This window comes from Ctenopharyngodon idella, chromosome 19 (assembly GCF_019924925.1).
Source record: "Ctenopharyngodon idella isolate HZGC_01 chromosome 19, HZGC01, whole genome shotgun sequence".
NCBI lineage: Eukaryota > Metazoa > Chordata > Actinopteri > Cypriniformes > Xenocyprididae > Ctenopharyngodon > Ctenopharyngodon idella.
This window is the reverse complement of record NC_067238.1, coordinates 26,134,500-26,161,748: the sequence shown is the minus strand read 5'-3', so window position 1 is coordinate 26,161,748 and position 27,249 is coordinate 26,134,500. Positions and strand designations below refer to the sequence as shown.

At 37.1% G+C, this 27,249-nt stretch overlaps 1 protein-coding gene across 2 annotated transcripts in view; it reads left to right on the top strand.

Annotated features, from left to right (window-relative positions):
• The window catches only part of csmd2 (CUB and Sushi multiple domains 2), a 291,911-nt gene that overhangs the window by 174,858 nt on the left and 89,804 nt on the right, over positions 1-27,249 (top strand). For both annotated transcript variants that reach the window (XM_051873150.1, XM_051873151.1), the window contains exons 14-25: positions 656-982; positions 2,378-2,572; positions 3,171-3,309; positions 4,790-4,977; positions 6,974-7,162; positions 7,464-7,580; positions 9,012-9,227; positions 9,316-9,504; positions 10,706-10,875; positions 10,961-11,117; positions 11,514-11,705; positions 16,685-16,811. In XM_051873150.1, coding sequence (XP_051729110.1) covers positions 656-982; positions 2,378-2,572; positions 3,171-3,309; positions 4,790-4,977; positions 6,974-7,162; positions 7,464-7,580; positions 9,012-9,227; positions 9,316-9,504; positions 10,706-10,875; positions 10,961-11,117; positions 11,514-11,705; positions 16,685-16,811 — 2,206 coding nt within the window. The remainder of the gene's footprint in view (positions 1-655; positions 983-2,377; positions 2,573-3,170; positions 3,310-4,789; positions 4,978-6,973; positions 7,163-7,463; positions 7,581-9,011; positions 9,228-9,315; positions 9,505-10,705; positions 10,876-10,960; positions 11,118-11,513; positions 11,706-16,684; positions 16,812-27,249) is intronic.

Below are 27,249 nucleotides of genomic sequence, written 5' to 3'. Positions count from 1 at the left end.
TAATCCCAGCAGATAAACACTCTTTTTCCCTGCAACATCTTCAGTCATTATCTTCTGTAATTGGCATGGTCACAATATGCTAACAAAGGCATCATACACCTAATATGTATTTTATTTACTTTTATTATTTTATCCACTCACTTGGTGCACATTGCAGGCTAGAAAAACACAGTAGTTCTTTATGAAGGTAGTCCCTGTTAGTTTAGTGTTTATATACGGGTGTGGATTTCAGTGTAGTCCCACCCCAAACACACGCCATTGGTTGAGCCAATAAATCTGTGTCAGGTTGCTCGGGATGCTCCAACAGACAGTGTTTACATACAAATGGCTTACCAAATCACCTTTAGGACAAACTAATAACAAAAAAACGAGATTGAACATTTCATAAAATGTCTGTTCTCAAGGTCTGAGGGGTCTTATATCTAGAAGTTTTTGTTAAACGTCCTGCTATCGCAGCTTGCACATCCCCTAAGCTGTATTTTTTCCTCTCCTGTCTCACTGCGTTGTTTAAGCAACAACAAATGACCTCCCTATGCATTGTGAATTGATTTTAGCTTCAGTGGCAGTTTTAATCTCCTGTTCGCCTCGCAGCTTGACGCATGACGCCTCCTGTGTTTAACAGTTGCTTTGTTTTATCTCTTTGTCCCTTTCTCAGTTTCATGTTTCTTCAACTTCACAACTCCATCTGGGGTCCTGCTATCACCAAACTACCCTCAGGAGTACGGCAACAACATGCACTGTGTGTGGTTGATCATCGCCAAACCCGAAAGCCGCATCAACTTAGCCTTTAACGACCTGAGCATGGAGAAACAATTTGACTTCCTGTCCATTAAAGATGGCGGCAAGGCAGAGTCGCCAATTCTTGGCACCTTTTCTGGAGATGTGCTGCCCTCACCCATCACTACCAGCGGCCATGTGGCCCGACTGGAATTTCTGACCGATCATACGTATACAGACCGTGGCTTCAACATCACTTTCACCAGTACGTTTTAAATACAGCTCTATATTTGTGACTTTTTTTTTTTCTCTCTCTCTCTTTTTTTTTTTTTTTTTTTGTTGTAAAAATAAATCATTTATTCAAGTTATTTCAGGCAAACCTGTTCATACTTGATTAAGTCTAACATCACATTGAAGTTGGAGACCAAAAAATCATTTTAGGATGTATAATAGATAATAGCGTTTAGATGTTTTGTCAGTGGTAGCATGCACTATATTTAAAGTTTCTGGAAGTTAGAAGAGTTCAGAAACTGTTTTGCTATATGAGATGGATTAAGAAAGTTTTATTTCCCCTCTAGGGAGAATTGTCTGTATATTGCAACTGAATATCTGTCGTCCTTCAGTAATCACTATTCACGGGGCATAGCGTATGGCAGCAGAGTTGATAGATGCTTGAGTATCCATGTGAGGAAGAACAACAAGAGCCACAGATTTAATTAGAATTTATTTCCAAATGCATATGTAATTAAATAAAGCTACAGTTAATTGAAGCTGTCGGGAGGTGATCCCACATGGTTTGACTCCCCATGTGCCGTGTTTTTGGGGGAGTGGGAGGGATGCTCCAATTATTCATGTTAATTAAGGAGATGACAAACTCCATCGAAGGGCTTGTTGGCACTTGATGGTGATGGATTACACACACAATCTTGGTTTGAGATCCTTCTTGAGTCAACGAGTTAATCACGAAGAAGGAATTCATGCCCGTCGCCTGACTGGAAACACAATAAGAGCATAAGTTATTTTTACATTGAGCATTAAGGTAGATTTACATTGATAGTGTCTATGACAATGACAGTGTCAGTTGATGACAGTTGGATGCGTTTGGCAGACTCTTTTATCCAAAAGGATACATTTTGTCTTTTTTTTCTTGATCCCAGGAATCAAACCTTTGACCTTGGTGGTGTTAGAGCCACACTGTAGCAGGAATGAACAGATTTGCTGGAGAGATTTTGTCTGTTGGTAATATATCTTCTGTGAAGTCCTATCGATGGGTACTGAGTAGCTCCAAGCTTCCCACTGAAGCAAGAAACTTGGGGAGGCACATAAATCAATATTTTGTTCTAACTAAAATGAATTAGTGTAGTTATACAGCTGAAACGATGAGCCGCGAAGTTTTCAGTTCAGTGGGTATATTGAGAACGCCCTCTTTAATTTATATGGGGCCTTGTAAAAGTTGTCCATTCATGAAAACGAACTGTTTTTAACAAAATGTGTATAGGCAGTGGACAGGGATACAAAAAAAGAGACTGTACCTCAAATGTTCTGGTTAAATACAATAAATAAAACTCTGTTTTTGCTGTGCCCAGCTTTTTGCCCATTTACATAGGTCAAAGTTAGCATGTAGTTCTCTTATGTATTTCATTGTTTTTCCCCCCTGCAGCGTTTCGGCACAACGAATGTCCCGACCCTGGCGTTCCAGTAAACGGAAAGCGCTTTGGTGAGAGTCTACAGCTTGGCAGCTCCATCTCTTTCCTGTGTGAGGAGGGGTTCATGAAGACCCACGGATCTCAGACTATCTCCTGCATTCTCAAAGATGGGAATGTTGTGTGGGACAACGCTGTGCCACGTTGTGAAGGTCTGTCCTCTCTCTAATAAATAAGCACATTTCATAATTCACAAGATTTCTTGTAACAAAAACAAAATGTACTCCAACTCTGTTTGCACTTTACTGAACCCTTCGGAAGTTTATTCAATTTGGTTTTTCATTAAGTTCATTCAGAGACCAACTGAAATGTCAGTGGAACAAAAACGTACAATGTTTATTTTCGTTACGTGCTCGAGATGTATTAACTGTCTGAATTCTTACAAACAAAAAACACATCCTTTCTTTTAATGAAATGCACTGCTGTATGCTGCAAATCATTTTATGACATTTATCAAGCAATGCCTCTTATAGATGTCCTTCAGTACACTGAGTCAAGAGATGAGATCATCCGCCTCCCATTGAACACATTCTGCTTCCAGATTTTGATTTTTAGGAAAAACACTAAATGACTTTTCTGTTTTATGTATTTGATTAACCAGACTTATCCACTATCACTAAGCCTAGCAAGTTTATTTGTCCTTTTGAATCAACTGAAAATCACAGAAAAAGTCCTTTGTTCTTGGTCAATTTAGCAATAAAATAACAATTCTAAATCTTTTTCTCTGTGTTGTCTTCTCCTTTTCTTTAGCTCCATGTGGTGGAAACCTGAAGGCTTCTAGCGGCATCATTCTGTCCCCAGGCTGGCCTGAGCTTTATAAAGAGGCTCTCAATTGTGAGTGGATCATCGAGGCCCCACCAGGATATCCTATTAAGATCATCTTTGACAAGTACGTACAAGACTTCTCGTTCTCTTTTCTGATCTGCCATGTTGCTCTTAATAAGCCTCCCAGTTTCATTTCCCTTCCTATCTTTCATTCTGTTGGTTATCATCATTTCATAAATAGGTCACTAGTGCACTGCAGATGTTCACTGTAGACTTGGAATGAGAGAATCCGGCTATTCACTTTCCTGACTATCACAGGGATTGATTCAGAATCAATATTAAAGGATGAGTTCACTTTAAAATGAATATTACCCCATGATTTACTCACCCTCAAGCCATCCTAGGTGTATATGACTTTCTTCTTTCGGACGAATACAATCAGAGTTATATTAATAATCACACTGATGCTCCCAACCTTTATAATGGCAGTGCACGGAAAACCACCTGTTTGAAGCTCAAAAAAGTGCATCCATCCATCATAAACGTATTCTACACGACTCCGGGGGGGTTAAAAAAGGCCTTCTGAAGTGAAGCGATGTGTTTGTGTAAGAAAAATATACATATTTAGCATGTTATAAAGTAAAACAACTAGCTTTCGCCTTCCGTATTCAACTTACGAAGAAAGGCTAATGCCTCTCGCAGTTCAAAATGCTTATGCTACGTCCTTCGCTTGCTATATTCAGCTAGTTATTTTACTTTATTTTACTTTTTTTACTGTTTAAATATGGATATTTTTTCTTACGTAAACACATCACTTCGCTTCAGAAGGCCTTTATTAACCCCCAGGGTCATGTGGAGTACGTTTATGATGGATGGATGAATGCACTTTTTATCAAGCCTCAAACAGGCGGTTTCTGTGTACTGCCATTATAAAGTTTTGGAGTATCAAGGTGATTATTAATATAACTCTGTATTCATCTGAAAGAAGAAAGTCATATACACCTAGGATGGCTTGAGGGTGAGTAAATCATGGGGTAATTTTCATTTTAAAGTGAACTAATCCTTTAATATCTTTCATTTCTGCCTATACGGAGTGACTTTACCTAGAGTCATTACATGCTTGTTGAACATTTAATTAAATAAACCATAGGCATCAAATGCTTCCCTTCTCTGCTGTTTTGTTTTATGTTTTGTTTTTTGTTTAGATTTTTGTTTGCTTTGTGTTTTGTTTTGTTTTGTTTTGATTTGGTCCTTGAGTCTTCTTCATTTATGTTTGTGTGTGTGCAGTATGAATGTTTGCATCGATTGTTGTTGTTGAGAAAATGTTTCAGAGGTGAGGCTGGCGGGAGAGCTGATGTTTTCTATCTGACTGTGGGTACAGTAAGCAGCAGGGCTTTAGTGGACCGCTGCTTCAGGAAACGCTAACAACACATGCCACTTTAGAGTGAGCTGGGTTTTCAGTTTAAATGATGTAGTGTATCTGTTCTAGCTCTAATATGTGATATCCTGCAGGAACACAAGCGAGTAGGACTGTGATGAATCCATGTAGTCTCACTTTGTTGTGAAGCTACCATGCTGATGTATAGCACTGTTCTGATCAACAGATTCCGGACAGAGGTTAACTATGATGTTCTCGAGGTACGGGACGGACGTTATCCTTCTTCACCTCTGATTGGCAGTTACCAGGGTACACAGGTCCCTCAGTTCCTCATCAGCACCTCAAATTTCCTCTACCTGCTCTTCACCACCGACAAGAGCCACTCCGACATCGGCTTCCGCATCCGATATGAGAGTATGATAGTCTTCTAATTTATTTATTACTGTTTTGATCTGAAAAGGGCCATGACATAAATTTCAGGAATTTTGGTAACACATTTGTAATTTAAATTTGTAATTTAAAGTCTGTTCAAGTAATGTTTACCACCTTAGACCTTAAATTGAAACTGCTACAATTGCAAAAACCCATGGCTAAAAAAGTTCTACTTCTTTTAGGTTTAAGGGCTACAAATTAAACATCTTTATTGTACAATTACACAATGTTATCCAGTAGTCTTTAACACACTTTGTTAGAGAATGCACATGGTAGAATATCACAAAAATTGCATTGTTCAAACTAAAACACGTGATACTGTAAGTGTAATTTATGTTCAAAGTGTCTTACAATGCTGAGAATTTAGTCAAAGCTTGCTAGTTAGATAAAGCTTGATATTATCTTCTCTTCAATGCATTTCATGGCCACAATTACAAGGATCTGATAGCACTGATACCTGTGAATACTAGCAGCTATGAAGGCATCATTATAAATAATAGCCACATGCTCTTTACTATGCAGCGATTTTAATCAAGTCCTGTAATTATGATATAATAGGATGGTGATTAAGCTGTGAGATGATTTCAGTCATGCACAAACACATGATACATGCAACATTACACTGTACACAAGTACATACACACAAGACTGCAGAATTAGCTCCGTCACAGTGTTATGAACAAATGAATGGCTTTTATGCTGGTATGACTCATGTTTGTAACCTTTTCTTGTTGTTTCTCTCTAAATCTCAGTTCATCTTAAATTATTGAGTACATCAACTCAAGCAGAAAGTGCTATTGAAGAATTATGCAACTTTAGAATGATCCGAAAAAGCAGAACAATTCCATAAACTTTTTAGGGGCTTAAAGTCTGGTCAGTATTGATAAGATGATAATTATTTTGTTTTGGCCGATAAGTTAACAAATAAATGGACTATATTAAAATGCTATACAATTTTGTCTAAATAAATAAGAAATTATTAGTGTTTTCAAACAATAAGTGAGCTTTAGATGACAGCAAATGTAATCTAAATGTAAAAATAGGGGAAATTATTATTCACAATTACACATATATGTTACGGAATGGTTGTGTAAAGATGCGCACGACGAAGGAGATCCTTTGGAAGACTTTTAATCAAACGAAAACACAACCAGAAAAATAAATTACAACCAAAAACACCATCAAACAACATCAACATCTAATTAATAAAACACAACTGGAAAACAATGAGTGATAATTAAGGTGACTATGAGTGGCGGGAAACTGAACAATGGAACAAAGGAACCAATGAACATCAAATAGAGAGTCCAAAACAAACAGACATGTGACAATATAATACTGGCTGATATTATTTCTGATAAATTAAAAAATATGGTAACACTTTAAAATAAAGTTTCATTTGTTAACATTAGTTAACATGAATAATGAAAATTACTTCTACATTTATTAATCTTAGTTGATGTCAAGCTTAACATTTACTAATACATTTTTAAGTTGTATCCGTTTTAACATTAGTTAATGCACTGTGAACTAACATGAATATTTTTTTTTTTTTTTGATGAAGTTTAACAAAGGATAATAAATACTGTAAAAATATATTGCTCATTGTTAGTTCATGTTAACTAATGCATTAACTAATGTTAACAAATTAGACCTTATTAAATGTTACCAAAAATATTGACCAATAACTGTAATATTGGTCTGATGATGCATAAATGTAAGAGGACAATATCACTAAATAAATGCTAAATTCATAGAAGTTAATACTGAATAACTTTTTAGAGATTAGTATTATTTTATTGGCCGATTATAAATTTTTCTATTTTGGTCCACAAACAGTCCCAGACAAGTCAAAATAATAATTTGTATATTAATAGTTTATAATGCATTTAGGACAAGCTTTCTGCCATGAAAATCTACCTGGGTGAATCATCATAGGTTGTTTTCCACATTCATTTTTGTCTATTCTCCTCTCAAGCCTTGCAACTCCAGTCGGACCATTGCGTTGATCCTGGAATCCCAGTCAACGGTCAGCGTCATGGCAATGATTTTTACGTGGGAGCATTGGTGACATTTAGTTGCGAAGCAGGATACACCCTCAGTGACCACGAGCCCCTCGAGTGTGAACCCAACTTCCAGTGGAGTCGCCCCCTGCCCAGCTGTGATGGTACGGCCCACTCTTTACTAAAGGACACATTAAGGTACAGGTCATTTATTCAAGCGACGATATCGCTTCCAGACTGGAAGGGCCTTTACGGTTTGAAGCTACCCTTTCCGCTCCCTTCTCCTATTCCACTAGGCTTTGAATATTTAAGGCCATTATTGATTTTTCCCCTTGGGTAATGATAGGAATAATTCGCCTCCATATGCTGATGTCCTTCGGAAGGACACATCCTGTAATGTTTGTTTTAGCAGGATTGAGCTCAGCTTTTTGACAAATAGTCTTTATCTTTTTCTCTTTCCTCTAGCACTATGTGGAGGGTTTATTCAGGGGAACAGCGGCACTATTCTGTCCCCTGGGTTTCCTGACTTCTACCCCCATAACCTCAACTGTACCTGGATGATTGAGACTTCACATGGTAAAGGTGAGATCACTTTTTGTAGATGGTTCTTTATTTGACAGCAATAGACACACTGTATTCTAAAATGTCACATAAACACTACACTGTAAACCTGAATAAGTTGGCAAAATGCAAAAAAACAATTGAGGTAATCAGTTAAATCAATTTTTTTTAAGTTAAGAAATTCAAAGTTTAAGTAAGCAGAACTGGCAGATTTCAATTTTGTAAAAAGTTAATTTGATTGAACTAATTTGTTTAATTTGAGTTTGCCCTACTCAAACCAAATAATTATTTTTAGCATTAGGGTTTACAGTGTAATATGTTTACATGTCTTTATTGAACACATATTGTAAACAGTACGAGATGGAAAGAGTTTGGATTTAATAACCGTTTCACGCTCTTTTGGCATCTACAATTTCCTCCAAATGGTTTCTGTAATTGTAGATCAGACCTGAACAACATTTGCACCATTTCTCTTTACAAAACTGGTTCAGTTCAGTTATATTCTTCTGATGTCTACGGCATGAATCACTCTCCCATGAGGTCATGCCAAATCTTTACAATCTTTTTGAAGGTCACTCCAGAAGACACATTTTCTACTTTCATTTTTCCTTCTATGATTACAAGTGGCTCAGGAATTGAGGCAACAAAAAACCATGATGGCCCTCCATACTTTAATTTTGAAATCTTTTTTGTTTTCCCTAAACAACTCTGGTTTGATCTGTCCTCTGTGGAACATCCACATACTCTTGTGGACTTCAAACAAGAGGCTTTGATTCTTCTTCCACTGTTCTTCTTCCAGCGTTTTCTGTATCATAATCACGTTGACTGAAATGTTAGCATGTTCCAGATATTTCTCTAGATATAAGTCTTTAGCTGACACTCTAGTGTTCTTCTTGCAAGAACGCCCACTCCTAGGAAGAGAAGCTGTAGCTTGTCTTACCATCAACTGATAAACATCAAGGCTTTTTAGAGATATTTTTCAAACCTTTTCTAGCTTTATGTAAGTCAACAAACCTTCCTCTTTGCCGTTCAGAGACCTCTTTTGTTCGAGATGCAGTTCACATGAGGCAATGCTTCTTTTGAATAACAAACTCCAAAATTGAGCATTTCTTTTTTATAGAACAGAGCAGCTCTGACTAACACCTCCAATCTCATCTCATTGATTGAACAGGTTAGCTGACACCAACTTTTGGAGAAATCATTAGCCTAGGGATTGACAAGCTTTTTCCACCTTGCACTGTGAGTGTTTACATGGTGTGTTCAGTACAGAGTTGAAAATGTATCATTGCTTGTGCATTTTGTCTATTGTGATACATTTTTAGGACTAGGATTCCAGGTAAATCCAAAGGTTTGACATATGTTTTTCTGCAACTGTATGTGGCTGAAACCCTCATGAACTCTTAAACCGTTGATATATATTTAGTGTTTTTCTTCTCCTCTCATTCTCCGCAGGTGTCCAGTTTACCTTCCACACCTTTCACTTGGAGAGTCCGCACGACCACCTTTTAGTCACAGAAAATGGTAGTTTCTCTCAACCCCTGTGGAGATTGACCGGGTCTACGCTGCCGCCCCCTCTTAGCGCTGGACTCTTTGGCAACTACACCGCTCAGATCCGTTTCCTCTCAGACTTCTCTGTGTCCTATGAGGGCTTTAACATCACTTTCTCAGGTAGAGAGCTTTGTAAAGTCGCTCAAACAACATGACATTTGTAACAGAAGAAGCTACAAAATATCAATCCTTCTCCTGCTGCTTTCAGAATACGATCTTGAGCCTTGTGAAGATCCCGGCGTCCCCCCCTTCAGCACTCGTAAAGGGCTGCAGTTCGGGGTGGGGGATGCGCTTATCTTCTCCTGTTTTCCGGGGTATCGTCTCGAGGGGCCAGCGAGGGTGGTGTGTCTAGGGGGGCGTCGGCGGGTGTGGAGTTCCCCTCTGCCAAGGTGTGTTGGTAGGTGGTCACATGCTTTTCATTTTGCTTTGTTCGCAAATTATACAACATATTTCCCCTCATGTTCTTAGAGATGCACGCTTACGCACAACAACACATTTCAGAGTGCACTAAAAACTACATATCTCAAAGTAAATGGCTAAAGCAGCCCAATTTCAGAGTTCTGCTGGATGCCAGATTCACAGACTCAAGGATATGACTCACCATCTAAAAAAAGAGAGAGAAACAGAACGAGAACGAGCTCCAACCCCAAATTTTGTCTAATGCTTAATCAGCATTAATATAATAGTAGATATCTGCATATAAGTATATTGGAGGCCAGACTTCTTCAATTAATTTTTTGTTGGAATAACTTAGATGCTAAATTTAGAATTTAATTTGTTAACATTATGATTTTGACTTTCAAGTAAGTAGTTAGGTATTATGTGTTTTCTGCTGCAATATCTGGCTTATCCTTGCTTCATATTTGTTTACGACTCTTGTGCAACTAGGTCAGCTCATTTCTAAACATATGTTTATGTTTTTGTCAATGTGCTTGTATTTAAATGTGCGCATTTAAATAAATAACGAATGGTTCATTACACTTAAGGCCTTTTGGGTATACCTAATATTTTTTATCATCAATTTTAATCAAGAAAAATCATGTTGTTAGTAGCGACGCATGACATTGATCACATACAGTATCAGTTATTGGTCGATATTTTATTTTTTATTTACCAGGATATTTAATAGTTCATTTAATGCTCACATAAAACACTTTTAAAACACTATTTTAATAACACTCTTTAATGTAATATTTAGCAAATCTCAAAATTAAAAACTAATCTTCATATTGTACATTATAATGTTGTGATGACTAAATGACTTGTAGTAATTAAAACACTTAATTTATCAGTTATCGTCCATAAGATAGGTATCGTCTATAATTAGCTTTTGTCAGTTGTATTTAATTATTTGCATTCGCATCTTATCAGAACAGACCTGCAACCCTCGCAGCATTGTCATTGTCAAAAAGTTTAAATTTCAATTTGTGTGGTTTAATATTTGAGCAGAATTAGGTGCAGAAATTGATTTGCACTCATTCAGAAACACACAATACCCCCTGTCTGCCAGCATGAGTGTATAATGTGTGTTTATGTTTATACTGAGATCATGGGTAATTCGTCAGAGGTCATTTGACTTCTTACCTCCCTTTCTGCAGCTGAATGCGGATCATCTGTAACTGGGAAACAAGGAGTTTTACTCTCTCCAAACTACCCTGGTTATTACGGTAACAATCATGAGTGCATCTACTCCATCCAAACCCAACCCGGTAAAGGCATCCAGCTCCGAGCACGGGATTTCCGCCTGGAGGAGGATGACATGCTTAAGGTGTTTGTGACTTAGTGTGCATTTGTGCAAAGTTTGTTTGTAAATTCTGCAATGACTGTATGGGTCTGTTTTATGTGTCTTTCAGGTGTATGATGGTAACAGTAACAGTGCTCGACTGCTGGGAATATTCACAGGCACAGAGCTGATGGATGTCACTTTAAACAGCACGTCCAGCACCATGTGGCTAGAGTTCATTAGTAATAGTGACAATACCAGCAAAGGTTTTGAGCTGCACTTCACCAGTGAGTAGTACACTGACATCTGACAGCAGTACAGTGATAGATAGATAGGTAGATAGATAGATAGACAGACAGACAGACAGACAGACAGATAGATAGATAGGTAGATAGATAGATAGATAGATAGATAGACAGACAGACAGACAGATAGATAGATAGGTAGGTAGGTAGATAGATAGATAGATAGATAGATAGATAGATAGATAGATTGATTAAACTGGAACTACATTCAGAATTGAGTATTAAGACCATGTGTATTAACCATGGTATATATACACATTCCTTAAGATTTATATGTAAATAATTCCCTTTTAAGGGATTTAGGAATTATGTATACTTTATATATATACCAGAGGAGAGGTTTTCAAGGACACACTTTTTTTACTTTCTTTTTTGCAGGTTTTGAGTTGGTGAAATGTGAGGACCCAGGTGTGCCTCAGTTTGGCTTTAAACGGGAGGACAAAGGTCACTTCGCAGGCAGCACGGTGTCATATAGCTGTGATCCTGGCTACAGTTTAAAGGGCCCGGAGGTTTTGACATGTCTCAGAGGGGAGAGGAGAGCATGGGACAGCCCCCTTCCACTGTGTGTGGGTAAGACACTAAATACTCACACTCAGTGACAGTGCCTTCCTCAGTAGAGCTAATTACTGCGTGGCTGTCTATCAGCAAACATAATTGTACCATGTGTACTGCCATATCAGATGTTAGGTTAGTTAACTGATAAATATGCTACCAGTCAAGAGTAATCATTTACTGAATGTAGCCAATAATCTTAAAAGCCTTTCATTCTTATATGCTTTATATATACTGTTTTTCTGTGGAAGAGTTTATAGTTCATGGTTGGGTTTCTCATCACTTCCTCTAGCTGTATTAGTATTTCATCACAAACTTTAAATCTGCCACATGGCCTTCTATGATACACTCTGAGAAATTGCTTCATGAATATGAACCCCCAAAGCGGAGAGAGTTCGATTAATTTGAGCGCTCTTTTTATTTCTTCATGTGTGTGCATCTTCTACCACCCACCCTTAAACTCAGCCTGGGTTTTGCTCAGTGTGAGTTTATCACAGACCCGCTTCTGCAGTGCTGTTGAATTTTGAATTATAGTGCTTTCCCACCTGAGCCTATAGAGACCTTTAGGCAAAATTGAAATGCTTATATAGAGAGGGGAGAAATGGAACTGTAAAGGCATGAGCAAATATTTTTCATCCGCCATAACAGGAGACTAACTAGTACTGTAGAAAACAGAGGGTGGACAGTGAGAAATGAGAAGTTGGTGAGAATAAGAGAAAGAGAGAGGGGAGGAGAGAGCAGGAGAGAATGAGAGAGCAAGAAATGTAGTTTTATGACTTACGAAGCAGGTCATCTCAGGAGTTGAAGAAGATGGGTTTGTTTCATTGTGATTTATGGCTCTGCTGTCCACTATGGGAAGATTTGTCAGAAAGAAGAAAGAAAGAAAGAACTGCAGGAAAAAAAAGAGCAAGAGAGACAGATGAAAGTAAAAAGAAAGAAAAAAGTTACAAATCTCAACTTTGAGATATACAAAATAAATGAAAAATCTTGTTTAATGTGTGTTTTCATTCTCGATTTTCTTTCTCATTTTTATCCAGTTTCTGAAACCTTTGATTCCCAGAGAAGGGACAGAAGGCTGTGATCCAGAACATCTCAGTAGTGTGCAATTTGAGCGCTGCAAAAATAATAATAATAATAAAAAAAAGTAATCCGTATTTATGTCTTGTCTTTCAGTACAAATAGATAATCATCCTAAAAAAAAACATACATTAGCTGTTGGCTAAGAAAGTGAACTGAATTTAAGATATATTCTGTTTAAACAACTAATATCTTAAACAATTTTGCTTACAATTTTGTAAGTAATCAATATATCTTGTTTTAAGAAGGTTTAGATGTTTGTACTGGAAAACAAGATTAACATACTGATTAAGAAAATAGTTCATTGCAGAGATTCTCACACTACTTTTTTTCACTTTTCTCTCACATTCTGTCCTTCTCCAATTTTTTTTTTTTTTTTTTTTTCTATGCTGCACCAACAGAAATGCTGAAAAGTGTGTCTCTGTCTATGATTATACCCTTCAGTATGTATGACAATGGCTTGAGAGACTAAAGTGGGCATTTGAACACATTGCACTTGCGTGCTGTGACATGTATATCTCACATGACTACAAACACTGGCCACCGTGTTATTTGTGTCATTGCTTGACCGAGACTCAAGGAGAAATGCGTGTAGGTAAAGTGTCCGGAACAAATGTGCGAAATGCCCCTCCACTGACTTGATTGTGCTTCATTCCTATACTTCAGTACTGTTTTGGAGAAATAGCACTTGCTGAATTCTTATTTTTTCCTACAATTCTTTATTTCTCTGCAAATCTTTCCTTCTTTTTACTTAAAAGTGTCCAATCTCCCCTTTTATAAGAAATAAATAAATCATCTTACCAAGCTAACAACCCAATCAAAAATCAAGCGTAGCATTAATTCTTGCAGGTCACGTCAGTCAAACTCGCATCAGCTGACTTTCAGCTGATCCACGTCTATCTATAGGAATACGAGGCCTATCACAGCATATAAGGTCCATCAGTATTATTAGCAGCTTTATCACGTTGCTCAGGAGATAATTACCCTCCTCCATCCCCAACCTCTCCTCTCATCCATTCAGAACTTTGCCTTCTGATTCCCATTCAAATCAGACTAATTCTTGAAATATGTTGTACATTAAATTTGATCATTAAAGATATCTCCAATAGATTATGTTGGTTCTGTTCTGTTTACCCTAAGGGGGTTATTGCTGCTCTTCCTGCTCTTATCCATGCTAGGCTGTTCTTACCCAGAACAGAACCATACTGACTGATCCAAACTGTATGCTAATTGTCAATCATCTTTGACAATAGTGATCCTGACAGAAGTTATGTTTCAATTCAAGACCCAGTGAAATCCATTTGTAAAATGTAAAATGTAATTGGCCTCAACTATAGTCATTTGTCCTTTCATCAGTCACCACAATACTTTAAGACTTTGAGTCTTTGTTTTAAATTCAGTATGTTTTAATTATAACCATCACTGAACATGCAGTAGACGGATATGACTAAAATGTTTATAATCAACTATACACAAATAAAATTTGGGATTTTCAAATTAACATATTTTGTGTCCTCGAGCCACATTTTTAAAACAGATTACTTTATACATTTACATAGAAACTTTTGTGAGTAAAACGGTTGCTTGTAAGAAAGGTGACTAATTACAAAATTTATGCACTAGAGAGCCTGTCTGCAGGCTGGATACCTGTCAAAACCCAAGGATCGATGAAAAATATCATTATTACTTGTATGTGTAAAGTATATTGTAATATGTGTGTAACGGTTTTCAGTCCGGGGCTTTTGGTTTGGTATGTATGTGTACCGAATGAATACAGTGCTTGAACCACTGCACGTGCAGAACAACTCTGTCTGTGGAATGTAATTTTAAACTCAGTTCCCTCCCAGGATAAGACAATATCGTTTAGATATCTGAAAAATAATGAAGGACACAGAGTAAGCTGCTGCCAGATAAGTGCACGACCCAATTTATCCTAAACATGAGACGTGCCTTATATTAGCGCTTCAAACTAAACCATAAACCTACATGGCTTACCCTACTGTCAGATGCATATGTTGTTTAATGCGTTTGAGATGCGTATTATTCAGCGCACAACTTACATTTATTGTTGTATACTTGCCTGTAAATTTTACAAATTCACAGTATTTCCATTTTGCATAAAGGATTATCCTAAAAGCAAGCGAGTCTACAGTATATTTAACTTCACAGACTTCAATGAATGAGTGCTGGTGTGTATTAGAATGAGAGCACAATTATTCTAACCTTATTCTAAAATATTTTGGTAACATATTTTGCATCCAAAAGTGTAAGCACTTCAAACCTTTTCACCATACACTGCAGAGTGTGTTGCTGCAATATTGACAGACTTTTTTGATCTTATTGAGATTTACTCTGAATCCTGTCCTGGCCCTGTCCAAAGAGTGTATATGTGTATGTACGAGTGTATACTGTGTAAGGGCGCATGCATTTGACCTCTTGAAATGATCATGATGATGGCAGGAGTTGGAAATAAGACTCTCAGAACTTCCTGATCCATGAAACTGGAACTGTCACACGCACTGGGCCCAACCTCCTGACAAACAAGTGATTTGTTTCCCCACTGCCCGCTACCACCAACACCACCATTGCCCCAGTGCAAGATGGATAGTCATGTCTGGTGCAGGACATATTACCAACACTATCAGTGATATTAGCCAAAGGAAATATGCCCTCCCCAGGGAAGGCTCAATCCTGGAGGTGATATACGGCCACATTATTCTGCTCATCACTCATAAAGCTCTGCTCAGTGCTGAATGTATTCTTTTAAAGTGGAAAGTTATACGTGCCCTTCCACCTGATGATGCATCGCTTTACAGCACACTGTGTACAATCCTTTCTTGAGGGATTTAGGCTATGTCTACATTAATCCGGATACATTTGAAAACAGTGTTTTTGTTTCAAAATGCTCCCCGTCTACACTTAGATTTTCCAAAGTTGCTCATCCACACTAGTAACGTCTGAAAATGATTAAATCACCTAACTGCACATGCGTAAAATATAATAAAAGCTCACAAGATGATACCAAGAGAGCAGAGATAATAAAGTTCTCACTCTATTCTTCTGGCACAGTCGTTTTATTAGCAAAATATCCCACCACTCACTGTTGCATCCAGGTTGCACTCAAAATTGTTTGGTCTAAAACGCAATTGTCGGCATATTTTGCCACAGGACAGCAATTGCGAGTACATTTTCTGGCATCTTTGAAGAAAAATTCTACAAAGGAACATTTTACTTTAGCAACACTATGAATGTAAATAGCAGACACAACAATGCCGCTATAACCATAGATATCTATGGGTACAATATGCATCACATGACTAAACATGCATCATCATTTTCGAATACCTCCGTTTTCACAGTTCACACTACAACGCGAAATTTATCCAGTTTTCAAAAAGCTCCATCTTCATTGACAAAAACGCCATCTCAGTGTGGACGGAAGGCCAAAACGGACAGAAAAAGATGTGTTTTCAAAGAAAAACGTATTAGTATGGACAAGGCCTTAGATATGGATGCAGAATCCCCTACGGAAGTGGACCTCTCACTTAAAGGCTTTTTTCCTCCTCTTGTTTTTAAAGTGAGATTCATTTTTAGTCAGTTTTAGAACATTGACACCAAAGACCTGAAATTTTTCAATTATTGACATTCAGTCATGCATAGTCTACAATGAAAATTTGTGATTTTAAAATCTAATTCAAACCTGATAATCAATGTTAAAATGTAAAATTAACAAAAATTATATTATGTTATATTATATTTAAAAATGTATTTATTAAATAATTTCAATTTTACAAGAGAAAAACTTTCACTAGTGGCATCAGATATTTGGACCCCACTGTGTTTATTTATTTATTTTGTGCTTAAGAGCTGTGAGCTGTCATTGAAGGATGGTGCTTTTGTTTATCTCTTTCTTCACCCAGCCGAGTGTGGAGGAACGATTAAAGATGAGCCCATGGGCCGGATTCTGTCTCCTGGTTACCCAGCGCCTTATGAGCATAACTTGCACTGTGTCTGGACTATTGAGGCGGCACTTGGAAGCACCATCGGGTGGGTATCTACTCTTCCATTACCCCCCTCCTCACCATCTGTCCCTTCATCACGCTGTTTGTCTTTTGATATCTTCATCTGCCTTGAAATGTAACTTCCAATCTTATCTTTCATTCAATATCTTCAACCTTGAATTTCAAGCCATTAACCCTTGCTGATGATCCTAAGCTCTGGGAAGTTCCTTAATTGAGTCATTCCATGAAAGGAGTACCATTGTTCACCATATTTGTTACATATTTACTTAGCTGTCTAAATGGGGACATTCCATAGACTTATATTGTTTTTATATGCACCTAGTTATACAGCTAGTTATAAATACTATAAACCTAACCCACACACAAACCCCTGACAAATATATATAGATATATAGATATATATATATATATATATATATATATATATATAGATAGATATATATATATATATATATATATATAGATATAGATAGATAGATAGAGATAGATAGATAGATATAGATAGATTAATTGTGTATTATGCCATTTAAATGACGTAATGAAGAATTGACATGATTTGAACTTTCAGAAGAGTCAAGTTCTGCTTTTTATTATTGATATATCAAGAGTCATATTGTTGCTACTGATAGGAGGCCATGACCTTGATAACAAGAAGAGTAGCTGCCATTTTGGTTTGAAATGTTTAGATATAAATTTAGATATTCCTGCCTAATAATTGGTATTAATGAAGCAGGAGCACAATGTTTTATTTATTTATTTATTTTTTAAAGACATTCGTTGTTTACTTAAAAAAAAAAAAAAAAAAAAACCATTTCATTAAGAGACTCAAGATGTCCATCCTTCTATCCCACCACGCATGCCATACTGCATCTAATTGGTTTGATGGTGATTTTGTCAACTCTCGCCTTAGCCTCAAGCACCGATTGGCTGGCAGGCTGAGCAGTAGCTCTGCGCATGCCAGTATTGTTCATCGTGCTGTCACAGTCAGCAGGGCTCAGAAAAGCTAGGAGGACATTAGCACTTTGGCAGTCCTACAGGCTGACCTCTTCCCTTCCCCAGCAAATCGCTCCCTTTTGCACTAATGAATGAACATGCCCCCTTGTTAATTGCCACTCGTTTCGCCAGCGTAATTTTGCATGAAATCTCGCCGCTGAGCTCTGCCTAATTTGTCCCGGGCTTTAATTGTGCTGTTTATCAGATACTATCCCCGCCCTTTATCTAGACACTTTAAAAGCTCCCAGACACTGCTTTCTTGCTGTGTTAAAGTGGTTAAGAATTGACATTTGATTTGGTGTTGCTGCGCTGAGGGATTTGTAAGGTGCCTTGAAGATGTGGAAAGCTCAATCAGATTTCCCTTTTATCCTGTATCCTTTGTGTCCATAAATTGTTGGAAATGAGCAATGAGGCGAGTGTAATTATATCATAAGGGTTATTGAGTATCAAACGTTGGTACACCCCTCCAGACGCTCAAGCAAGCCATATGCAATAATTCAGGTCACCTGTCCATTTTTTGTATAATCATGTAATTTAATACAGTCTGATATTAAGATGTTGCCTGCTTGAAGCCTGTACTTAGTCAGTGTCATGTAATAATTGCCACAAAAAACAATGTTATCACAGTGTTCTTAAGCACAAATGTTGAGTGCCTGAAACCCTGTTAACCCCTAAATCACTGCAACAAGTGGCCTCTCATGGATTATTTTATTTATATTTTTCCCAATCATCTCAAAGGCAAAAAGTGTCTCAATTTACCTGAATTCATTTGGGTCTGTAAGTTTTTTTTTTTTTTTTTTTTTTTTTTTTTTTTAATAAGTTCCTAATGCTAACCAAGGCTGCATTAATTTGATCAAAACCACAGTAAAAACAATAGTAATGTGAAATATTATTACAATTTAAAATAACTGTTTTCTATTTTATTATATTTAAAATGAAATTTATTCATATGATGGCATCTTCAGTGTCACATGATTCTTCAGAAATCATTCTAATATACTGATTTGGTGATCAAGAAGCATTTCTTATTATCATTGTTGAAAACGGTTGTGCTTCTCAATATTTTTGTTGAATCCATGATATTTGTCAGATACAATTGCAAGACAATTGTTCTATGCGCAGCTAAAATTGCTTCGCTACATTCACTGGTCTGGCAGTTCTACAAATAAAAAAATAAATTAAAAAAAATTGCTATGTCATTGCGAGGAGATTGCAATGACAGCAACCCTTCAGCGATGACGGCAGGAAACTAGGGCTATGCGATATTAGTGCTTTTCTTACCTTCATAGTGGTGCACTTTTGTTCCTCTCTAAAAGCAAAACTTAAAGGTGACCTATTATGCCCCTTTTTACAAGATGTAATATAAGTCTCTGGTGTCCCCAGAATGTGTCTGAGAAGTTTCAGCTCAAAATACCCCATGGATTTTTTACTATACCATGTTTTAACTGCCTATTTTTGGGTGGGAGAAAAAATGCACTGATTTGGTGTGTGTGCCTTTAAATGCAAATGAGCTTGTGCTCCCCGCCCCCCAAGCTTGTGATTCCTGCATAAATAATACAGGAGAAGTTCACACAGAAAATATAACTCTCAAAATGGATCATTACAAACTGTCCATGATGCAGCATATCAGATCACGTAGGTATGGCATGTATTTTGTGGATGTTTGCTAACATTGATTCGATTCTGAATGAGTTTGATAGAGTGCTGCACGGCTAATGTGGTTAAAGCTACACACTGTTGGAGAGACTCAATAAGAATGAAGATGTGTCGATGAATTATACAGACTGCAAGCGTTTTCGGGATAAAAATAAAAATAACGACATGACCGGGTCTCCGTGAATAAAGTAAGAAACAATGGTAACTTTAACCACATTCTACAGTACATTAGCAACATGCTAACGAAACACATTCAGAAAGACAATTTACAAACATCACGAAATATATGAAATTGGATCATGAACAGTTGGTATTGATCCATCTTTGAGAATCAACTTCTGTGCAAATCCGGTGTTTTACTGACCCTCGTGTGCAAAGCAATCTGGTGTAAAATAACTCACACATACTGGTATATGAATTTATCTGGACACATTCCCTTCATAAATAAAATGACACCACTGTGTCCTTAGTGGTTAAGATGCCATGAGCTTTTGGAGTCTCATATGTTTACTATTATAGCCGTTAACAGATCAGTGATAATGTTTACATAGCTGAGACATATCAGAAGCTCAGGGACGGTCGTTCTTGAGTGCTGCTGTCCTGCAGGGTTTTGCTCCGATCCAACTCACCTTCCTTCATTTAGCTTTAGTAATCCTGAATACTTTCAAGTGTGTTTGATCAGGGTTGTAGCTAAACTGTGCAGAACAGCTGCTGCTGCACTCCAGGACCAGTGTTACTCATTGTCGCTTGCAAAAACAATGGCGGTGCCGTGGGTGGAAACATACAGATTCAAGGGGCAGAAATATTATAATAAGATCCCCTTCCTATGTCACAAAGGGAGCAAAATCAGAACGGCGCGATTTGTCACATGCTTGCAGAGACGAGCTTACCAAAACAAAATTACTGGGTTATCCTTTTTCACATTTTCTGGTTTGGTAGGTGCACCAGAGATGTGATTATAGCACTTAAACATGGGAAAAGTCAGATTTTCATAATATGACCCCTTTAACATCCAAATCAGTGATTGTTGTAAAACACAGTCTATTGTTACTAAACTGCAGGACGCGCTCAGTAATAAAATGAATCAAACTGCATTAAGCCGCGAAAGAGATAAATGGTTAAATGCACACAGAAATATGTCAAAATGCCTGGTTTGGTGAGTATTCGCTTAAACACAGTCGGTTATGTCTTAAGTGAACATAAACAGTTATGAAATAAATCGCATGTGTAACAGTATATTGGATCTGTGCATTCGGCTACCCCTTTACCAATATCTGCATAACACCCCATGTACAGTCATGTTTTCCTTTAGTGGCAAAGTGTTTACCACTGAAACGTGTTAGCTGTAAACATGTCTAAACTTGAGAGTAGTGTGTGAGTTATTTAAAATCGTATTAGTTGGAAATCATGTTCCAATACTTCATTCTGCAAGCAGCAGAAATTATTTCCAAAAAAGCTTGTTTGTCAACACTAAACAGCTGTTAGAGTGCATTTGTGTGTGATGTGCTATTTATTTAAGTATATCTAGTACAACTTTATGAACACGTATGAGTATCGCAGGTCATGTAATGAGGTGTTAGAATGTGTCTGTGTTTATCCTCTTCCTGTATGTCTGTGCTTAGTGTTATTATGAGATCCCCCTCCACAGGCACAGTATAATTAATAGATTGGGTACCTTCCAGTCTCAGACCTAGTTCCCCAGTGTAAGGTATGCACATACATTTCTTTGATCTCATCTCGAGCAATCAATTATTCAAGATCATTTGCAATGCAATGGGATTGAGATTATGTCCTTAGGGATAGACTGGTGTATGACCAAAATCAACCCTTATATAACAGTAATTTTGTGTCACAGTAATGGCATATATTATGAAACACTCCCTTTTAAGTAATAAATCTATAAATTATATTATTATATTATATATAAACAAACATAAACTACCATTAAAAACGCTGGGGTTGGTTTAGAAATATTGTCTTCAGTCACTTTTTATAAATTAATGCATTCTTGCTGAATATGAAATAGATTATATAAGTCTATAAAATTCTTTTTTTTTATGCTGCTGTATTATATGATGTGTCAAACTGAAATTGCTACCATTTTAATTAATAAAGTTGTATACACTGCAAGCGCCATCTGCAACACACTTTGGAGTGTGTGCTATATTTTATTTATATATTTATATTTTAACTATATTTTATATAGTTTGATGAATTTTTTTTTTTTTTTTTTTTTTTTGAATTAGACATACCCCAGTATAAGTGCTATATATCTCTATATAATAGGTGATACATTTGTACTGTCATAGGGTGTATGCTGTGATATCGCCCAGCTCCAGCTGTCCTGTTCTGGTGGACTTCCTTATCCAGAGGGGCTGATGGAAAAGTCTGAGTGTGGAGACATAAAAGGATGTGTAAGGGTGGACTGGGATGGTTGTATGATGTGGCAGGATGTTGACGGGCAGGGACACACTTTGGGGTTTCATGAGGCAGGGGGTGCAGGCGATATTTCATCATTCTTTCATCACAGACACATCTCCACGTCTGAGATGCCTTTGTTTGGCAAAGGTGATAATTACTTTCAGCAGCCACTTCACACACGCACTCACTCACACACACATACACACAGAAAGATATACTGCCTAGCCCCAAATGTTCTCATCCACGTGGGATTAGACATCGGTTAAGCCTGCTGTTCCAGAGCCGGTTTGGAACATTCGTGTCGCAGCTCAAAGGATCGTACTGTCACACTCAAGGCTCATCTGCAGTCACGAAAGAAATCTGAGGAATTAACGGAAGCTGGGGTCCCTCTTCCCTATTCTGCTATTTTATCAACCTCTTTTTCTCTTCCTCTAAATCCTTCAAGTCATAAATTAGCCCTGTTCTCTTCTTGTTCCCATCCCATCTTGTCAAAGTTTACACACATTTCTTCTCTCCTTTTTTTTTTTTTTTTTTTCCCTTTTTTTGGCTTGTTCTATTCATTGTCGTCGTACTCCTCTCCATTTGTTCTCCTGCAATCTATTTTTACCATTGAACCAGAAGTGAAGTCACCTAGATTGACAACTATAATATTATATATAATTACATGTTGTGTAGCATTTTCATTCTTAATAAAGGCAGGGCATAAAGGTTTCAAGTTATGATGTATCATGGATCAAACTAAAATGAATTTGTGGCCATTTTAACTAATTATTATAGTTAGTTTGGACATAAAGGAATGCAAATGTATTTAAGCCTTGTTTCAGTTTTTTTTTTTTTTTTTTTTTCTCTATTTTTGCAAACACTTCTCACTGAAACTCGCAGGTCTCACTTTTAGAATGAATATGTCTCACACATTAACAATAATGTTAGATACAGAATGAATATCAGAGTGGGAAAGTTGTTGGTTTGTCAGTAGGGTATTCTGCTTTTAATGCATGTAATGGTTACCCGGCTAACAATAGTCTTGGGAGCTCAGGGTACAAAAATTGTCAATATGTCTTGGCTTGCGGGATGCTTAACATCATATTTAAGGACAGGGTTGCAGTCACACCACATGACGCATAACTTCAAACGCAACAACAAAACCAGTGCAAATAATACAGAACAGCAGTTTTTTTGCATTATTTATTCATGTGGTGTATGCTGGGAATAATAGTCCTGCCTCCAGCACCACTGGCATGACTGTGTGCTTCTTTAGTAGCTTAATCAGCAACATCGACCAGCTTGACCAGCCAAGATGCTAATGAACATCATCATTATGTTGTTCCATTAGCTAGACCAGCACCAGACCAGCATAAACCAGCCTGGACAAGCGTGAAAATTGTTTTTGGAGTATAGACAGGGCTGGATTTACCTCATATTGTGACATAGGCAAAATAAACCCCAGTGTAAAAGTAGCCCAATTGGCAACACTGGTCCAAACTGTGTGTGGCACTTGATTCATGATAGAGGCAGGGTGAAGTTATGAGGTTTTACTGACAGTTTGAGGATCCAATGCTCTTTTCAATACTTTTTATTGGTTAAATATTTGCAAAACCCACAGACAGACGTAAAGGGTGACCAATAGTAATGAATTATGACAAAATATGGAGATACAAGCTTCTGCCCGACAGCAACAATATTATACCAATATTATATATTTTATTAATCTATAAAGTGATTGTCGTGCAGAGTTTTAGCATTAGAGTGAAATAATAATAATAATAATAATAATAATATATATATTTCTCCTCATCGTATTTGCCCCCCGGATGTGCGAGCATGGGCAAGTGGCTAGAATGCCTGTGCATAAATGATCTGATCGTTTTTTTTTTGTTTTTTTTAGCAGGTTGGACAGGCACAGGGGAGAGAAGGACCCCTGAAGAGTCTAGAGTTGATCAATCAATTAATGAGGCTAATTTTTAATGAGCTGTGAAATTGTGCCGTCTCACTTGCAATGTCTGCTTGGTCATTACTCTCAATATACAAACTGTCAAAGTTTGAAACTCACAATTTTTCTAAAAGGTTAATGTACCCCAAAATCCAATACTTTGCTAAATGGAGGAAATGTGCTCACGCGCACCGAGGATAATCTGATGATAAACACCCGGATGGCTCTCCTGCCGGTGTTCTCCTGGGAGCACTTTGCAGTGGGGATGGCTGACAGCGGTGAAGGGAGGAGACCGTGCATTGTGGTTAGAAAGTGCTGTGCACTTGTTTTTAAGGTGGCCAGGACCTCATATCTGCTGAATCAGACTGAGAACTGCTTCTTACACTTATACAATCTGCCTACACTGCAGATAAAGATAACTAATCATTAATGCATCAGCTAGTTCCACCCACTCTACTCTAAATGAAGTTTTTTATTTATTTATTTACTTACATTTTAATGTTATGTAATGAATTACAGTCTGTATTTATTTATTTATTTATTTATTACTAGACAAATGCTAGACTAACATGAATTTCTAGGCTGTTTTGTGCTGGTTATTGTTGGTTTGGTGCTGATCTAGCAGGTCTAACATAGCCATACTATTCATCAGCAGAATTTAACTGGTGAAGCTAGCCAACAAGCATGGCCTCTCTGATAAAGTTTGTTTTCCAAGGACGTCTTTCTGGAATTAAAGACGCTAACTGAGTTTGAGTCTTGATCTTGTGGCCTTGACCTTGAGACCTTTTGAAACCATCTTCTCTTAGACTTTCACTGCTCTGGAAAAACTGCTTTGAGCAACATGAATGATGCAATAAATGATTCACTTTCTCTATTCCAGTTCATTAAAATAGCCTGGTTCTTAGACAAACAGGTCATGGTCTGGGACTGAATCTGGCTTTTTTTTTTTTTTTTTTTTTTTAACCACATTCAAAACTCGTCCTCTCCTTCAATCAAATAGCTTCCATCCAAATTGCAGTCATACCCATAAGGGATAATGGAGATGTCCTGCACAGATATGTGTATAAAGGTGCCCTTGAGTGGTTTGATGTTCTATACTCTCCTGCCATGAGAGATGAGGACCATCATTGCAGTGATTGCAAGGCAGCACTGTATTGATATTCTGACATTATTTTGTTTTCTTCTTCAGAATCTCCTGTTGACTTACAATGATCTTACCGCAAGTGATTGCATCATTGTAATAGAGTGCAACAGTCGGGTTCCGAAAGTAAAAATTAAATTAATCTGTAAGGAAATTCATTTATATACAAATCTACAAATCAATTCTTCAATGTTAAAACAGACTAAACAGACCTACTGTGAGTTAATCAATGCTATATGCTTTCATTGAAGCCATCATCGCACATTATTTAACTTGTTTTCAAAATAATTGTGTTTAACAGTGTAATTCCTGGTGGTAAAACTAAATTATCCATGATTCTGCAAAAAGATTCTACCAATCAGAGATCCATGACAAACAAATTTTGATATATATCTCATATATCATATTTTATTACCATTTTTTTTTTTTTTTAACTATAGTGAATAAACTGTATTAATGAATGAAATGTTCAAGGTGTCTGAATAAATTTTGGGTTGACTATATATATATATATATATATATATATATATATATATATATATATATATATAAACCAATCACAAGACCAATCACAGACCAATCACAATCCAAGATGAGGCTAGAATATTCTAGCCTCATCTTGGATTGTGATTGGTCTTCTTTCTTGAATTATTTGCATATATAATTGTGATTCAGTTCAGATATTTTGCATTTACTTTAATACTGAATTGTGATGTGCTTCTATTTGTCTTGCTTCACACATAACAGCCTTTACGCAAAAGCGGCTCTGATCCTTGCCATCTAGTAAGCACTGGTGTTTTCTTAGAAAATGCAAATCTGTCCACCTTAGACAGGACATCTCCATCTCTAAACCCTACTGTTCCCAAATTTATTTACAAAAATGCTACATTACTTGATTCTTCTCTAGATACACTAGACCCTTCACTGGTTGCTTAATATTCAAAAAGTGACTCGAATGAGTTTCAAGAAACTATAAATTTCTCAAGTACTCTTATCATGGACATTTTCACAAACACCTGCAAATGCTTCTCACGTTCTTAACAATCATTAGATATTCATTTCATGCTTTCACAGATTGCCATCTTATTTATGTTAATATCTTGTTTTTTTTTAATGTCTTGTATGTTTTCAAATGTGCTTTTCATTATTTTATTATTTATTCCCTTTTTTCATTCCCTTCAGAATAATGAACACCGTCCTTTCTATATCGTCCATGTAGATTTTGTTCTCAAGTGACTTGCCTGGTTTAACGAATAAACAAATAAATGCATCCACAGACATGCATTCACAAACCGCACGTCGCTCCCTGTCTGCCAAGTCATTGCAGCAGGAACACGGGCGAGACTCCCGGGGTAGCAGCGCTGTTTGGTATTCATATGACACAACTCTCCTCTCCATTCGCCTTTCTTCCTCTCCTTCTCCCTCTCTTTGGCACTTCCTTTGACATCTAATTGAACCACTTTGTTTCTTAAAGATTCATGCAACACTTTGCTTACCTCTTTTGCCCAACTTGAAAATTGTGGTTTTAGTTGTTTAATTTGGAAGGACAGGAGTCTTGGCTTAGTCTTGTGCTTGTTTTTGAGTAAGTAGTTGATTTTGAAAAAGAGTAAAGAGAGGAAATCAGGTTGTGGATGACCTCTGTTGAGATCAAAAGTATTTTTCCATCACATGAGATGCAGTTGACCTCTACATTTTGCGTGGTTTGAGGGGAACAAATCAAATCTTGTGGGGTTTAGTCTTTCATCTCCCTCCACCTTCCCCTTTGTATTTAACATGCAAATCTGACAGACTGTAACCACCCACTCTCCTGCCAACGCTCCCCACAACCCTACCGACCGCCATCCCATCAGCGAGGATTACATGAAAGAGTTGTAGAGCAGTAGAGAGAGAAACAGGAAAGGATAGACGAAAGAGTAAAATGCATTTCAATAAATAAAAAATGAACACAAGGATTAGTTAACGATAGTGGCGTATGGATTAGCTGTACCAGTATGATGTTTGTTCAGGCAAGACCCTCGTTCTCCACTCAATATCCCTGCCTCTCTCCTTCCTCGAAGACCTGAAACTGAGGGTAATTAGCTAAGCATCACGGCCAGTGCTGAGTTCAAGGAAACCCCTTATGTTAAAGAAAAACTGTAGTTAAAATTTGGAAGAGTACTGAGGGTTTCTTATGGGGTTTTTTTTTTTTTTTCTTAACTTAAAAGGATAGTTTATCCCATTTCCGCACCCTAATGTCATTCCAAACCTGTTTGACTTTCTTTTTTCTGTGGAACACAAAAACAAGTTTTTGGAAAATTTCTCAAAAATGTCCATACAATGAAA